General features: G+C 35.8%; 1 protein-coding gene across 2 annotated transcripts in view; it reads right to left on the reverse strand.

The window, feature by feature from the left end:
* The window catches only part of Daao1 (D-amino acid oxidase 1), a 261,388-nt gene that overhangs the window by 167,835 nt on the left and 74,837 nt on the right, over positions 1-18,716 (reverse strand). For both annotated transcript variants that reach the window (XM_089098450.1, XM_089098451.1), the window contains exon 6: positions 11,297-11,575. In XM_089098450.1, coding sequence (XP_088954576.1) covers positions 11,297-11,575 — 279 coding nt within the window. The remainder of the gene's footprint in view (positions 1-11,296; positions 11,576-18,716) is intronic.

Consider the following 18,716-nt stretch of genomic DNA (forward strand, 5'->3'; position numbering starts at 1 on the left):
AGAACCTAAAAATCCACAAGAAGGGCACCAAGAAAATTATTTGCAAAAATACCATAAAATTTAAGGAAATTTGACATTAAAGCAGGACATACTTCGTGCAGCATAAGACACCTCTTCCAGGGGTCTTTGTGCTGCATAAGAACCGTCTTCCCGGCGCATATTGAGCTACTCAGTTTTTAGTTGGAAAATGTCAGTGAAGTGTGAGGGGGTTGAATGTATTTAAAAAAGCTGCAAGGCATTTCATATGAAAAATAAACACAGTTGGAACGACATAATTATTTTGAAGGGCATGTCTGCCGCTCCTCTTTCAGTGTTATACTGGGCCTGTTTTTAAATAAGGGAGAAGTTAAAAATCCCCTAGCTTTACAAAAAATAATCTAATAAATCAGCTTTGACCGCGACAGTTGTCACGAAAATAAACTTCGAATCTTTTACTATTATCTCCTAACTCGAAGAAAATAGCTATATGAATACAAAAGTCAAACAGTTTCGTCTCCAAGCCTTCAATTAGTTCCTTGACCTTCCAAACATATGACATAGTCTGCCTGATTTTAAGGAAATTTGACATTTGAGCGCGACATACTTCGTAAAGAGTAAGACCCATCCGGTACCTCTAAAATTATACAATCGCCCTTGGAGTCCGTATTCCAGATATGTATTGAGGTAGGCTATTAATAGGAATCAAATTCATGTAGACGGGGGGAGGGGTGTTATTGTTCCGTGAATAATATAAAATATATCATGCAGTATGAAAGCTATAACAAACACTTTTAGTCAGCCTGGAAAATGAGAATCCATGTGTTTGGGTTTATTAGTCTTAAGATCCATCAGCAGTTGCTTCTAAACATTTTTGTCACACCATTTTTGCAGTTGAATATCGGATGTTCTTGCTCATTCACAGAACATTGTTGTACTATCAGTTTAGTACCTCTACGGATATTGCATGGTTTTGTGCTGGTTTTACTTATCTTCCACTGAGTATTACTGTAAATTTTTCTATTTAATTTATTACCCGCGCCATCTAGTACCACAATTTTACAAAGTCATTTATATTATTTTTGAAATGTATTTGCTGCACCATCTCCATTCCTTTGTCTCAAGCTGCATTAACTATGTCGATCAGAACTCTCGGGCGACAAAAGGAAAAAGGGAGGGAACCTGTCACAAGCACCGTAGGTTTCCGCAAGTATTTAGTTTCCCTTCAACTACGGAGAATAGATGAATGGGTCCCAACGCTTCCCTTGTTCCTGAATATTGATATTGTGTAACAACCTGCCTGGCCATGGACTATGATTTCGGATATGTTTACGTGATGTGTTGGTCATGGAAAACTATCGGTATACATATTTGCCGGTACTAAACTTTTTTGAAAGTTCATCTGAGACATCAGAATATTACGAAAGGCCCAATAATGAGCACTGGCGTCAAATTTTACACTTGCGAACAAATTTGTGAAGCACTTGATGAGCTGAATGATATTCACGTGATGCCTTTGCGAATGATATTCACGTGATGACAGGCACGTGATGCCTATGATGAAAACCTGTCTAAAGAAAGAAGGTATCAAATTGGCCGCAATATGCTGCTCAGCGATATGTATTACACGATGAAAACTCAAGACGACAACAGGGAGTTTAAGGCCAGGTACCGATATTGACAACTTCTGAAATCCCTCGTATCCTACCGGGTGTTGTCACATCTATTACAGTCCGTGTAGATCAGTGTGTCAAAAGGCAAGAAACAATGGTTGCCCATGTAAAGCTGTTCAACCCCAGCCTTGCGATTGATCCACGCTCCTAGAGCTGAAAAACCGTTCAATCGGATGTTCTTTAGTGGTCTAGCCCCTGAGAAGACTGAATCTTCTCAGGTATTCAGCACGTTCAAAATATTCAGCAGATGAACTGGATTAGTGGCTTATATTAAAACGGACTCTTATGCTGAAGCCCTGAGTGATGCGTTATCCAAGATATCTGACACTAAAATGAGATACCACAAAGAAAAGTCGAATACACCCACCTGAAAGCAATGGCGTTGAAAAAAGTTCCAAAAGATGCTTCAGGTGTTAATCGTTCGAAAATTTGGCTCCGGAATACAGTAATCATCCCTACTGCCACCGCTGTGCAGGACCCGTAGAATCGACAAGAGAAACCGTATGTCGATAGAACAGTGTCAAGTTTGTCCTGTGTTCCAACGGAAAGAATGATCACCCAAGCTGTAGCCTGTTGTGCCCAGCTATTAAAAAAGCTAAGAACAAAGCGTCCCAGCGTCAAAAATGAACAAGTTTAAGGTCTTCTGCTAAACACCTACGGCCACAACGCCGTGAAAACAAACTATCTAAGTGGGATCTGCCTCGATCATTATGTAACTTGTGTAGAAGAGCACCTGCTTACCAAGGAAAAATTTTACTCTGTTTCAGTCATCTCCCGCAAAGCAGTTTTCATGCATGAAGCCAAGCGACAACTTACGTTGGGGAGACGTATCGGCGTCACTGCGTCACGACCAGATCCAATTTAGGTTGCAAAAGTAGAGCGATTGACTTGAAAATTATTATGAACATAATTTTCAAGCTCAATTTTCGCACCCTAAAGACTCAAAACCTACAAAAATCAACTCGTCTCGTTAAAAAAAAAAAAAAAATACAGGAAACGTTGAACGCTCCATAAAAATTTTTAAGGAGCGTTTAGAAATATTTAAAAATCAACTCGTCTCGTTAAAAAAAAATTTTTAAGGGAACGTTTACAGTTTTTTTTAACGAAATTTTTTTGTTTAGGAGAGTTTTATCATCCATGTTGAAAACATGTTATCCCATAGCCTTTACTGTGTTCTTTAGGATACAGTCTATAAATTATCCATACAAATTTAACATACACGTCCGTCTGAGACGTACGCATTGGGAGCCTGCCTGATCCTCCCTCCAAGGAAAAATCCTAAGTTTCCCCGAATTCCTTGCCATCTATTATAAAAATTATGAAATAAAATTTGTTTTTAGTATTCCCCCCTCCAACGGGGAAAAAAAATACTTGCAGGCCTAATAAAATGAAAATATGTAAAACGAACCAAAAGATAAGGCCAAAGTTGGGCTTTAGATTTTTAATACGTGCCTGATGTCCGTCCTTAGCTCCTGATCCCACATCAAATTAACCTCTAACCTTGCTTCCTACCTCATCAATAGTATTCCCGTACAGAGCACTAATCACTTTAAAATAGTAATCTGATTTTCATTTCAGCTTTTACCAGCTGAATCAAACACCTGTTCATAGACTACAAAATTCAGAGCTCTACACTGTTATGAAAACATAACTATGCTTATAACTATGATAAATGGTTATAGACCGCATAAGGCTGAGAGTACTGCTAAAAATTCCGACCCAGTTAAAGAAAAATAAATAAACAGAAAATATTTATGTTTATAAACACAGAAGAGTTCGCGACTGTAACATTCCCCCTTCCTTAAAAAAAATATTAAAAATATGTTTTAAATTTCAAGATTTTCGAAATATACGTACGATATATAGAGAGAATATTGATTACGATATATGAAGATATAAAGACCCATTCCATCTAATCTGACAAGTCTGGAAATTGCCAGAGTATTTAATCGATCCAAAGTCAACAGTGTCAACACTCATTGCAACACAATGTCACCTGAGACTGAAAATGTGCAAAGCAGTGGCAACTTTTTGGTTTGGCAATCTGAAGAGTCACCACGTCTCGAGGGAGATGGCCTTGTGACATGAAGCTTTGAACCGCAGCACCCAGAGTTTCCAGGAGCAGCTGTTTCTTATATCCTCTCAGAGAATAAATTCTTAACCGGAATATTAATCTCGTAAGCACAATTGTGAAGGAAAATGCATGCAAGTTGAGGGATTGAATGAAAAGAGAAAAGAAAAAACACCATTGAGGTTAAAGATTGAATAAAATTAACAAGTCAGATGAAACAAACGAGCAAATACTAACAGTGCTACTATAGCAACTAACACTTCTACTAACAACAATTGATTGCAGTACAAACCCCCTGAGTCCAACACTACTGGGCACTCTCCTCCTCCACCCCAATCTTTTCAGAGCTTCACTCTTGATCCCCTTCCAAGAAATTACGATTTCTGCCAAATTTTCTCTAATGATCTCTTTCCACTCTAATCGGGGTTGACCTACCTGTCAAAAAAGAAATATAACATCCGGTAAAATATAATGTGGTAAAGCGGTACGCATATTTAGAAAGGCTATCCTCGAGAAAAGAAAGTTCATGGCCATTTAAAATCAAGTGTATATTTGACAGCAAAGATTTTTCATTTATCAGGAATGCAAGTGCAGCAATGATGAATTTCTCAGCCACCTTAAATTACCCTTGAAAGAACAACGCAAAAAGAAGTAGTATAATAACTCGAACAAATCTGTGAACTTTCACCAACGTAATAAAATTACGACGGCTTTTGGCGACTTTATTTAAACTGAGCGCAAGCGATAATTGCATGTGGCTCCACACTCTGACAAATATTTTACCATTTTCTGGTAAACGGATAAAATAGTTTGGTAAAACTATTTTTGTTAAAAACGTTAAATATTTTACCATTCTTGGTAAACAATAAACTATTTTGCCATTTTTCGGTAAAAAAAAATGTCAGGTTTGGAAGTGGAGCATTCCCACCCCTTTCTGTAAATCGTGACAAATGTATATGTTATATTTTGTTCAGGTGTCAACAGATTTCAAATATAAAGGGGAAGTTTATTCGAGCATGGTAATGACTTCTTCCCACCCCAATCGAGGGTGGCAATTTACATCTATATGTGTTAACTTCAGCGTCACCAAGGTATAAAATTGCCTTTGGTAACTTTATTATTCAACTAAATTAAATGTCTTATTTCATGATCTCCCACAATATGCTAAATTTGGGTTTATTTTGTTACATTTTTTATTATTCTCAGGGTTATTTTGTTTAACAGTACTTTATTGTTATCGTAAAGTTTCTATAGATCTAAAGTTTCTATCGTTTGATATCGTTTTTGAAAAGTTATTCAATACTTGTAGCATTGAACTACAACCATACATGAAAACTATGGTGAAACTGTGTTATTAATACCAGAATATTTTAGAGATTTTTTTAAGCTTAATTCTGATTATCATCATCATAGGACTAGTGGTCGTGGAAGCTTAGTCTCAGAAGTAAGGAGTACGAGTCGATCTAGTTTTGCAATTAGAAATTATGCAGTTAATTTGTGGAATGCTTTCCCAGAGAGCATTAGGGAGTCAGAAAACCAGTTTCAGTTTAAAATTAGATTTAAAAAGTTTTTGTTGGGTGGGAATTAAATATTTTGGATTGTTTTTTTTTTTTTTTTTTTTTTTATTCGGGAGAGTTAAATTTTATTGAATGGTAATAAAAGAGTAGGTAGAGTGAATGAGTTTGGTTTATGATGAAAGATTGTGTGACGCTGCTCAAGCCACAATAGTGGCTTAATAAAACATCATACGTTCTTACCATTTCTACGTTTGTTGATAATGTTATTCAAAAAATGTGGTAAGTGCAAGTTAAGTATGATGTAATCATTAGTTGAAAATAAAAGTCATCTCATCTTATCACATATGAGCGAAATTTGACTAAGAATCTAATCATGCAGTTTCAGCAAGAGCACAAGGGTAAAATTTTCAATAACAACTAATAGAAACAAATATCCAAACTACAGGTGCACCCGGTAAAATTTTAGGGGAAAAAGACACTCTCCATGGAGAACTACCACAGTAGAATTATTTGGCCCCGAATTTAAAAATTAAATGTAAAATCCACTTTCTTGTTATTCCCTAGATAGGATCTTTTTCGAAGTTGGCCCCCTCCCTACGTAGTAGAGTCAACCCCAGAGGGCCTATCAGGAGAAGTTTCTAGGAGGTCAGATTCAAAAAGGGAGCTGCTAATCCAATCCCTCTTTAAAAGTAGATATTTACTTCTTATTCTAAGAAGTTGCCTATAACCTTTTGTTATAACTTCCTTTATAGGGATAACAACCCTCCCGGGGTGTTGGTACCCCCATTTCGCCAAAGTGTCGGCCTATTCAATCTATACTGAGTTGTTGAACAGTGTATTACTTTAGTGCCAGATGAACATGTTGAACAGTTTGAGTTGTTGAACAGTGTATTACTTTAGTGCCAGATAAGTACATATATTCCTCTTTAAAATCATCTTTCCTTCGATACATTTTAAACTTTGAACATCATTCCTTTAGGAAAAAGACCATATGCTGCCTCGTAAAATTCAAAAAATAGCCAGTATTAAATACCCAAAATGCCCTTCAATGATATAATACTAACACTAGCAACAATGCAACTATGAAACCAAATAATTATTCAAGTAAATATTTAAAATCAACCGGCCTAAGCAAAGAAGGAAATTTTTAGCGTGAATCTGAATCTTTGCTTTCTTAAAAACTGCTATCAAAAGGGCTTTCAGTCTATATTCACATTTTCATAACAGTTTCTTCACATGCAATAGGCGTTCATTTACACTTCTAACATTTTTCTGAGGAAATTCTAGGAAAAAGAAGAAGACTTATTTCTCTCGACAGAAAAGGAAGTCTTAGGTTAATGCTAACTTTTCACGCTTGAATGTATTTTCCATGCGCCTTCAGGGAAAAATATTTTTCCTGCAGAAGAGAAGAAATGTCACTAAAAAAAATAATAATATCAGTCTCATTTGAAAAGAGTTTTTAATTATTTTAATAGAGTTGAAATAAATGTCCAAGGCTCTAAAGTTGACTTTATTCTTGAAAAAGTAAATATGATTACGATGGCTAGGTAAGGTATGATAAAATGTATCTCCGGTAACTAGAATATAAAAATATAATGGGTTGGCACAGCTCGTTCCGTGCAAGTTTAAACAGATAGTAATACCCAAAGCTCAGATTTTGACAGAACTTGGTATACCCTTTACATAGATAAACTTTTGCAATATGACGGGTCTGTTCGGTTTTTTTTTGCCTTTTAATATTTTTACTATGTCTGATTGTTTGGTTTAATCCTATTGATTGGTTTAATCTGTTTACCCATATCTTTTTGGTACTCAAAGGGTCTCAGATGGTTCGTTTTTTTTTTTTTTTTTTTTTTACAAAATACATTATGTTCGCTTTTCCTACTCACAGAAATAGCAGGAAAATAGAGACATGTATCAAAATATGTCTCTTTATTTAGCTGCCTCTTTGATGTCTAAAAATACGTTCTTTTAACAGACCATTGGTCGTTAACAACAGTAAGAGAAACTGAAACATTAGTTTTCTAATTTTAACAACTTTTCTCAACTCAAAAATGTATAACAAGTTTAATCTTTAAAATAATTCAAGATTAAAAATTCAACAATAGAAACATTTTGAACATAAAAATTCTCTCGAAATAAAAGAAAAAAACTTAATAAAATCTTCTGCGAAGTCAGACCTCTTCGGCATGAGTTTCGGGAATATTATCAAAGAATATAAAAATAAGAAACAAATTGTGAATATTCTTTAACTGAAAAAATAAAATACTATACCTGAATATAACTATACAACTGAATGTAAAAAACATAACTGAAAAAAGTTGTTTCTGGGTACTTTACAGGGGTATCATATCTCAGTGACGAAGCTTAATTTTATGAAAGTATAAAGGAATAAAAATAAGAAATGTTATCAAGCTAAGCTGCAACTGCGCAGAGTACCAAATTTATGTGTCATTTGTTCATTTCTAAAATCAACTAAAAAAAATGTTTCTCTTTTCCAGCAAATGCCATGTAACACGACGCCCTTTTATTTACCATAGTCGAGGAGTAAAAACTCGGGACTTTTTACAATGCAATGCCATCTAGTCACATACAAGACTAAACCCGTCTATCACGGATGAGAAATGAATGGATGCATAAATAATTAGCTTGATTGGCCAACATCAAAGAAAATTGGGTGTGTTTTCTTAAGATTGTTTTCTTGCTTGCGGTAGGACTAGGCGTTTTCCGCCTCACCGGGTGTCTAAAATTCATATTTTTCGTGGGAACATGTGTAACCGTAAGCTCCCCAGACTCACGGCGGCAGAGCTCGCAGAGTCACATCACTGACCCTCACCTCAAGCAAAATGATTTGCAACATCAGGACTTGAATTCTTATCCCAAAGGACACATGATTATAAGTCCAGTGGGTCATCTTAACGATTAGGATCATCTAACAATAAGTGGGATATAATTTAGGAAATCCGAAGTTCTTTGCATTTTAATGCAAATACCAAAACACTATTCCACAAAGAAACAATTGATTAAAACTTAAAACGGAAAAAAATGATTGCTTCATAGCCTGTCTAATATATATCAATAAAACTAGTACAAATAAACCCACTAATTATGCATCCCTATGTTTCTAAGATTATAGAAAACTAGCGCTTTACTGAAAACAAAAAATAATATAGTAGCTCTGGTACAGTAAAAGCAAACCAATTAAGGACACTTCTTACAGAATAAAAATAAAGCATTTCAGGATTGTTGCTTTTCTTCGTTTAATTTGGTATCACATCTGCACAATGGCTAAGTTCAATGACTGGCTCTCATTTTGGTTCGGGATAGGGCATGTCATGATTAGCTTGTAGACAAATTCGAAGTAAAGCCATCTTGATAGTGTTAGGACTATAGACTAGCTTTAGAATTTGTATCATAACTTGAAATTCAAAGTAAAGCCATCTTGATAGTGTTAGGACTATAGACTAGCTTTAGAATTTTTATCATAACTTGAAATTCAATGTTGTTAGAGAGAAATAACCAGATTTCCAGAGTTCATATTATGTCTTATTTAATCTTCATTTCGAGTAACACTTGAGCATATTTTTTACAGTTTAAGATTGTATTGTACCCACTATTGGTATAGCTGGCGCAGTGGCAGATCCAGGATTTTTTTTAGGGGGGGGGGAATAGGTTGATCCGATAAATGGGTATTAGGAGCAAGTTTAATTAACGCAAACTTGCGTTAATTAAGTAAATTACGCTACTTTAGACTATGTTAGGGGGAGCGCGCGCCCCCCTCGCCCCCTCTGGATCCGCCACTAAGCTGGCGAGACCAAAATGCTCCCTGATAAATCAATCCAATATTTCTGTATGTTGTTCAATGACTTTGCGGTTGTTAGAAAAATATTTAATTTAACGCTTATGTTTTTAAGGTAATTTTACTTCTATATTGAAAGTTACTGATGTCACAACTGGTGTAAGACTAAGAAAAACTTTAGAGATTAGTTTATTGTTGTCAGAATACGTACTCATTTTGATTCCCAAGTCAATATTCCTATTTTATACTTGGATTTTGTGTTTTCAGTAAAGCTCTGGTTTTCTATAATACTAGAAACATAGGGAAACATAACTAGTTATTTTATTTGTACTAGTTTTATTGATATATATTAGATAGGCTATGAAACAATAATTTTCATCCGTTTTAAGCTTCAAATTCGCTCTTTACTTCCGTCGGAAAAACTTTGTTTTTTTTAATTAATTTCTAAAGAATTGGACTACCCGCTACCAAAACAGAGCAGAATTTGCTATAGAAAATGGAGGCTCAGAGGAGAAATATACATATCTTGAATATTCTGAAATAGTGACAAAGGTTGGAAAAGCCTTTTTGAAGCTTAGATCAGAACCTCTCCATAGCGTATGTATTATTTCCTCCAACTGTCCCGAATAGTGTTGTTCGCATTTTGGTGCTATTGAAGCAGGTAGAATAGCAGTAGGAATTCGCACTAGTTATACGCCTGAACTGATCGCACGGTCCGCGCAAAACTGCAGAACTAATTTTCTTATCGTAGAAAATAAAGAGCTACTGGCTAAAGTACTGAAAAGTGAGGAAGAAATACATATTATTCAAATAGAGGAAGAACTAGAAACAAAAGAGAAAGATACTTATTCCTGGAAAACATTTTTAGACTTGGGTGTGAAGAAAAACGAGAGTAGTTTGATAGCCAGGAACAAAAGAACAGCGTTCAATGCATGTTGTTCGATCGCTTATACAGACGGATCAGGAGGCAATCCTCCCAAAGGGGTTAAGTCACATTAATCATTGCAATTGTATTATGGAGGCATGGATCATAGATTTGATCAAAATCACTCCCTAACAGGAAATTGTATTTCACCTGAATTGTAACAATCTGTAGGTTTTTGTACAGGAATAAAAATAAAAAATCTTTCGATTTTGTGGTTGATAAATGCAGCTAAAATAAATCTTTAAAAAAAATAATGGTTTTTAACCGAAGTAAAAGAGATATAGACAGTTCCTGGGCTCAAAAAAAAACAAAAAACAATGGATAAATCTAATTCAGCGTTCTTAATTAAACGTAGTCAAATGACCAGTATTTTTATTTGATCATCAAGTTTTTTTCGTAAATATTAACTTTCCAGCAGTTCGTGCTAAAGAACTGTAAGTAAGGAGCGACCCGGCTCAATAGTAAGCGAAAAACTAAAAAACGGAATTTTGATAACAATAGAGACGTAAAAAGAATCGGATTTTTATGCTGATTTCAAATATATAAGTTTCATCCAGTTTAGATTTACCCATTAAAAGTTAAGAGTCTGAAAAAATTTGTCTTATTTTCGAAAAAAGGACGAAACAACCCCTAAAGATCATAGAATCACACCATCAGATTCAGCGTAACAGAGAGCTCTACTGTAGAGGTTTCAAGCTCCTATCTGCAAAAATGTGGAATTTTGTAAATTTTTTTTTAAAGAATAGCCATCATCCCCAGAAAAAATTCAAAACTGAAGATCATAGAGTGAAGGGGTTGAAATCTCAAAAGAACAAGAAGTACGAAGGGACCAAGAAGCGAACTCTTGATACACAGGACCTACTGTGAACCAGTGTCACTGGTTCACAGTAGGTCCGGTGAAAAATAGGTCCAGTGACCTATTGTGAACCAGTGACAAGGGCGGATCCAGGATTTTTTTCGGGGGGGGGGGTACTAATTTTTGACTCAGTTTTCGACTACTTTTACTGATTTTTACCTAGGTTTTACTAATTTTAGACTTATTTTCGACTCGGTCAAAAATTTCGGGAGGGGGAGGTTCAAATCGGGTACCCCCCCCCCTGGATACGGTCTTGACCAGTGAACTGGTGAGAAAAAGTGTCAAATCTTAAAGTATAGCTGAGTCAGCTTTCCAATCATCCAGATAGTCGCTTGAACGCGAATATTTAAAATCAAGATTTTTAAATTGCAAATTAGATCTTCATTGGCAGCCTATTATTGACTGGACAAAAAACATTAGTAAAAGATATTCCTGACTACTCTGACCGAATGAAAGCATAATGAGCAAACTGCACTTACCTTGAGAGTGGAGTTCCCTACTTGAAGTACTTCCTTTTCAACTCTAACTGGATCCCGATGAGGTCTCAAGCCCGACCATTTCCGAACAATTTCGGCCTGTTTTAAATTTGGTAATATTTCATAGCATCTTTCTAAGATCCCAGCGCCATCATGGTCATCCCAATCCTTCCTGTAACTATCGAAATGACGACTTCCACCCAGAGTGACATAATCGACACCGGGAATTATATAGGTATCATAGTCACCGTAAAAGAACATTTTTACCCATGGCGCTTTCACCTGAAAATCAAAATTTATTTGATTTATCTACTTGACATAATTGACAGTGTTGATGAATGCTGTCCAGCCAATGCCTAATCGGAAAATTTTGATGTAAGATATGAACATGAAAACAGACAACAACAACAGTCAGAGATAGCGGGTAGTCAGTAGGTTTCGAAAAAGACAAATTTTGTGCGTAGTGCACTTTTGTGCGTTGTGCGACAAATTTTGTCGCACAACTTTTTGTAGCGTTGTGCGCAATTTTATAGACAAATTTTGTGCGTTGTGCGTAGTTTGGTAAGCATACCCTGTCCAACACAGCTAGGGGATCCAGTTAGAACTTCCATATTTTAATTTTGGAGGGGGGGGTGGATTAAGCGTACTTTTTATTTTTCCCCTGTCCTCACTAAAGAGTATATGCTACGCTTTTTTTAATGTATGTCGTCTGATAGGCTTTTTGATTAGCTAGGGATAAAAGGCGCCATTACTTACATAACAATTAAACGCAAGACAAAAGATGATAGTAATAAGGGCGATTTTACTAATAGCAAAGATGGTGGGAGCCTTGAAGATCTTAAAAGTGGACTAGCCAAGGCTCAGAGTGTTTTGAAACAAGTTTGGAAGAATTTGTACTGTACTGAAAAAAATATAAAAGTTTTTACTTTTATAACTTTAATAAATTAAATAATATTAACATTTTGATTACGAAATATCAGTATTTGTTTAATGTTTAATGGAATTGTTTAATATCAGTTTTTGTTTAATGGAGTTCTTTACTTTCCGATGAAAAACTTATTTTGTGGAAAAAAATTTTAAATTAATTTCTTTTCGTTTTTTTTTGACATAAGCCTTTTCAGAGAAATAGAAAATAATACTTTAAATCTTTTCTGTTTTTCTTTAGGAATTTATAGTTTGGCCTGCTATTTGTATGCTGGAGAAAAGTTTTCAGTAATTTTTAACAAAATACACCCTTTTAAAAATCTGGACACAAATAGCAGTGTTTAATATAGTTTCATACCTCCTCTAGTTGACCTGAAATTGAAAACTTGATACCATTCGCAAAAAAATCTATTTACTATCTTTGATAGCTTGGATACACTTACGCTATTTTGATTTGGTTAAATTTTAAGACCAGAAGTAGCCCCAAAAATTTGAACATAATACCCTATGTCGTTCTTGGGATACTGCTGAGATGCCTTATTGGGAATTAGCATTAACACAGTGCATTTTACTACTACTACTAACAACTCACCCCAGCATCAAGCCGCCTGAGGCAAACACAGCTAAAAACGCTCCTCCTCCACCCCAATCTATTCAAAGCCTCCCTTTTTACACCCGCCCGTGAAGGTTCCATGTCCTTTAAATCTTTCTTCATGACATCCTTTCATCCCAAACGAAGACGGCCTGTTCTCTTTAGACCTAGATGGTGGGCTGAAAAGAAAAACCTTCGGCAATATCTCATCTTTCATCCGCACAACATGCCCTAGCCACCTCAACCTTTCTTTCATTATAGCCCTAGAGAGCGGTATTGAACCACATTTTTCGTATATCCTATTGTTTGAAATACGGTCAGTCAGCCGGATACCCAGGACAATCCTTAAGCAATTTCTCTGGAAAACATCTAGGAAATCTTCATCCGGTTTTCGGAGCGTCCATGCTTAAGAGCCATATTTGACCACTGTCATCACTGTAGCTTCCAATGTTCTAATCTTGGTTTGCAGAATTATCTTCCTATTATTCCAAACATGTTTTAACTGTGAAAAAACTACCCTGAGCCTTGGCTATTCTACTTTTAACATCTTCACTGCTCCCACCACCTTTACTAATAATACTACCAAGGTAAGTGAAGCTGCCCACCTGATCAATCTTTTCATTAAGCCACCGTCACCTTTTCAACTTCACTTATCCCTAGCCTTAGTGACTTAGTCTTCCTAACATTAATTTTCAAACCAATTCTAGCACCCTGAACTCGCAAAACCTCTAAAACTTCATTCATTTTGCTCACACTTTCATTTAGGATGCTTAAATCATCAGCATAATCCTTGACTTTTTTCCTTCCCATTTGATTCCGTGGTCTCCCATTGCCTTTCCTGTGCTCCTTAAAACAAAGTCCATCAAAATAATCCATATAAAGGATAATCCATATCCAAAAAATCCATATAATCCATATAAAGAACACAACCCTGCTTAACTCATGATTCAATACGAAACCATCTGCTAACCTCATTTTCTACTTTAACCACAGCAGTGTTATTCCCGTACATAGGACTAATACCTTCAATGTATTTGTCTGGTATACAATACAAGAATAAAATCTTTACTTAAGCTTTTCTGTCAACAGAATCGAACGCTTGCTCATAATCTATAAAACTGAGGACCAAAGGTGTTTGAAAACTTAGGCACTTCTCAATTATTAACCTAAGAGTGAAGATTTGGTCGACACATCCTCTACCTTTTCTAAAACCGCACTGCTCTTCTCTTAAAACTTGGTCTACGGCATCTCTCAGTCTAAAGAGTATCATATTACTAAGTAATTTACACCTACAGAGACCAGACTAATGCCTTGATAATTACCACACTCACTCTTATCACCTTTGTTACACAGTGACTTAATTAAGGTTTTCCTAAAATCGTTAAGTACTTCCCCTTTTTCAAAAGTCATATTAATAATCTTCCATATCTTATTTCTAACCTCAGAGCCACCATATTTAAGAAACTCATTTACTATACTATCAACACCTAGAGCCTTATTATTCTTTAATCCTTTTAGTACTGTTGCTAATTCCTCCTAACAAAACAAATCTTCCTTCACATCCAAGGTATCATAAACTTTTTCATTTTCCTCTATATTTTTTCCTGCAACTCTATCTCGGTTAAGCAAATTCTCGAAAGTTTCCCTCCAATCACTTTCGACTATTAAAAAGGGCATCAGCCCTTTCTATTTTCAATCGAGTGAGCCCTTTTCGAAGTTTCTACGACAACTCCTTCAATACAAAGTGCCCTGGTCTAAACAACAACAACAACAAAAAAATAATACATTATGCCCACATCGATCTTTACTATAAGAATGTCAAGCCAAAATTGGGGGGGTTAGTTGCCCTCAGGGCATAACTTAAAACCCTTGCCCTGTACTCCTCAAAAACATATTTTTTATCTGGAAATCTACTACGCTAAACAAAATGGCTATCTCAAAATTTTGATTGAATGTGTTTGGGGGAATGATGGGCATGGGGGGCTAATTGCCCTCCAATCACTTTCGACTATTAAAAAGGGCACTAGCCACTCGAATTTCCAATCGAATGAGCCCTTTTCGAAGTTTCTACGACAACTCCTTCGATACGAATTAATTAAAAAAAACTTTTTCCAAAAAATAAGTTTTCCAAAGGAAAGCAAAGAACTCCATTAAAAAAAAAATGAACCAGAACATAATTTGCACTTTACTGAAAAAAATATAATTTTTTTTCATTTATAACTTTAATAAATCAAATAATATTAACATTTTGATTACTAAATATCAGTATATGTATGTTAAACTGACAATGCACATTCAGTTGTATTTTTTTAAGTAAAGTGCAAATTATGTTCTGGCCTTGGGATGGCATAGGGGTTTTGAGCCCTACTCATGTTAATTTCTGCTCGTTTTGAGTTTGACTCGGTTATTTATTGTTATTTCTGTTCGTTTTGGGTTTCATTTATTTATCGATGCTGATTTGTGGTACTTTCACGCTTGGTAGATTATTTTATTTTATTTTTGCTCATTTTTTGTTTAATGGAGTTCTTTACTTTTCTTTGAAAAACTTATTTTGTGGAAAAAGTTTTTTAAATTAATTTCTGTCCGTTTTATATTGACATAGTCTTTACAGGGAAAAAGAAAATAATACTTTAAATCTTTTCGTTTTTTTAAGACTTTATAGTTTGGCCTGCTATTTGTAGGTTGGAGAAAAATTTTCAGCAATTTTTAACAACATACACCCTTTTAAAAATCTGGACACAAATAGTAGTGTTTAATTTAGTTTCATACCTCATCTAGTTCACCTGAAATGGAAAACTTGATACCAATCGCAAAAAAATCTGTTTACTTTCTTTGATAGCTTGGATACACTTACGCTATTTTGATTTGGTTAAATTTTAAGAGCAGAAGTAGCCCCAAAAGTTTGAACATAATACCCTCAGTCGTTTTTGGGATACTGCTGAGATGCCTTATTGGGAATTAGCATTAACACAGTACATTTTGATTTAATCTTTAATCTTATGGCAACATTTAGTTTTTAAGCATAAAGGCAAATGGGAGGGTGGGCGTGGGAAAGGAATTAGTTTCCCTCCAATCACTTTCGACTGTTAAAAAGGGCATCAGCCCTTTCTATTTTCAATCGAATGAGCCCTTTTCGAAGTTCCTAAGACAACTCCTTCAATACAAAGAGCCCTGGTGTAAACAACAACAACAACAAAAAATAATACCCACATCGATCTTTACTATAAAAATGTCAAGCCTTCCAATCAATTTCAACTATTAAAAAGGGTATAAGGCCTTTCGATTTCCAATCGAATGAGCCCTTTTGAGTTTCTACAACAACACTTTCTATTAACACCTTATATGCCCCCAGGGCATAAATTACAACCCTTACCCTAAGGGCTGTGAGGGTGGTTGTCATCCTCTAAGGCCTAATTTCCAGAACTTACAGTCACGTTAAACAAAATGGCTATCTCAAAATTTTGATTGGATATATCTGGGAAAATGGTGGGCATCAGAGGGGCACTAGTCGCTCTCCAATCACTTTCAACTATTAAAAAAGGCACTAGCCCTTTCAATTTCAAATCTTTGAAAATTTTGACTGGATGTGTTTTATGGAATGGTGAGCGTGAGAGGGGGGTTAGTTACCCTCCAATCATCGTAGACTATTAAAAAGGGCACTATCCCTCCCAATTTCCAATTTAATGAGTCCCTTTTGAACTTTTTATGATAACTCTATCTATAAAAATAAAATATACCTCAAAGGCTAAGCTGCTATATTCCTTCTTTGGGGTTAAGGGAGTTTTGTCATCATTAAGTCCATAATTTCCAGAACTTTCAACTACGTTGAACAGAATAGCTATCTCTAAACTCTGATTCAATGTGTTTGGGGAAATGGGGGCGTGAGAGGAGGGTTAATTACTGTCCACTCACTTTCGACTATTAAAAAAGGCAATTTCAATTTCCAATCAAATAAGCCCCTTTTGAAATTTCTACAACAACTTTCTATATAAACCTTATATGCCCCCAGGGCATAACTTACAACCCTTGCACTGAAGGCTCTGATTATCATCCTAAAAGACCTAATTTCCAGAACTTTCGACTACGTTGAACAAAATCGATATCTCAACAAAATTTTCGATTTGATATGTTTGAGGAAATTGTGGGTATGAGAGGGGGGTTAGTTGCCCTTCAATCACTTTCGACTATTAAAACGGTACTAGCCCTTTCAATTTCCAATCGAATGAGCCCCTTTTGAAGTTTCTACAACAGCCCTTTCTATACAAACCTTATATACCCCTAGGGCACAACTTACGACCCTTGCCGTAAGTTATCATCCTTAAAGACCTAATTTCCAAAACTTTCAACTACGTTGAATAAAATGGCTATCTAAAAATTTTGATTGGAGTTGTTTGGGGAAAAGGTGGGCGCGAGAGGGGGGTTAGTTGCCCTCTAATCACTTTCGAGACTGTTAAAAAGGGCACTAACCCTTTGAATTTCCAATCAAATGAGACCTTTTTCAAGTTTCTACGATAAATATTTCAATAAAAACTTATATGCCCCCAGGGAATAACTAATAACCCTTGCCCTGAAGACTGTGGGGGCAGTGTTCTAATCAAAGGTATAATTTCCTGAACTTTAAACTAAGTGGAACAAAATGGCTATCTCAAAATTTTGATTACATGTTTTTTTGGAAATGGTGGGCATGGAAGGGGTGTTAGTTGCCTTCCAATCACTTTCGACTATTAAAAAGGGCACTAGCAATTTGAATTTCCAATCGAATGAGCCATTTTTGAAGTTTTTACGACAATGGGTATCTTAAAATTTTGATTGAATGTGTTTGGGGCAAAGGTGGGCGTGAGAGGGGGGTTAGTTGCCCTCAAATTACTTTCGACTATTAAAAAGGGCATCAGCCCTTTCTATTTTCAATCAAATGAGCCTTTTTTGAAGTTTCTACAACAACACTTTCTATAAAAAACCTATATGCCCCCAGGGCATAACTTACAACCCTTGCCCTGAGGCCTGTGGGGAAGTGTCCTCCTCAAAAACATAATTTATATCTGGAAATCAACTACGCTGAATAAAACTGCTATCTAAAAATTTTGATTGGATGTGTTTAGGGAAAAGGTGGGCGTAAGAAAGGGGTTATTTGCCCTCAAATAACTTTCGACTATTAAAAAGGGCACTAGGCCTTTGAATTTCCAATCGACTGAGCCCTTTTTCAAGTTTCTACGACAAAGATTTCAATAAAAATTGATATTCCCCCAGGGCATAACTTATAACCCTTGCCCTGAAGACTGTGGGGGGAGTGTCCTGCTCAAAGGTATAATTTAGTAAACTTTAAACTGCGCGGAACAAAAAGGCTATCTCAAAATTTTAATTAGATGACTTTGGGAAAATGGTGGGCGTGGAAGGGGTGTTAATTGCCTTCCAATCACTTTTGACTATTAAAAAGGGAACTATCCATTTCAATTTCCAATCGAATGAGCCCTTTTTGAAGTTTCTACGACAACACGTTCTATAAAAAACTTATATGCCCCCAGGGCATAATTAGAAGCCCTGCCCCGAGGGATGTGGGGAAGTGCCCTCCTCAAAAACATTTTCTATCTGGAAATCAACTACGCTGAACAAAATGGCTATCTCAAAATTTTGATTGGATGTGTTTGGGGGAATGATGGGAGGGGGGGGGGCTAGTTGCCCTCCAATCACTTTCGACTATTAAAAAGAGCACTAGCCACTCCAATTTCCAATCGAATGAACCCTTTTCGAAGTTTCTACGAAAACTCTTTCGATACGAGGTGCCCGGGTATAGAAAAAAAAAAAAAATACATTGTGCCAACATCATTCTTTACTTAGGCAGCGCTATGGCACTGCCTATGATTTACAGTCTTCTGCCAGAACCTAACTATTGCTTTAAAAAAAAATTGC

The sequence above is a fragment of the Artemia sp. Qi Xiang Cuo genome, chromosome 12 (genome assembly GCF_049724085.1).
Source record: "Artemia sp. Qi Xiang Cuo chromosome 12, ASM4972408v1, whole genome shotgun sequence".
NCBI classification, from domain to species: Eukaryota; Metazoa; Arthropoda; class Branchiopoda; order Anostraca; family Artemiidae; genus Artemia; species Artemia sp. Qi Xiang Cuo.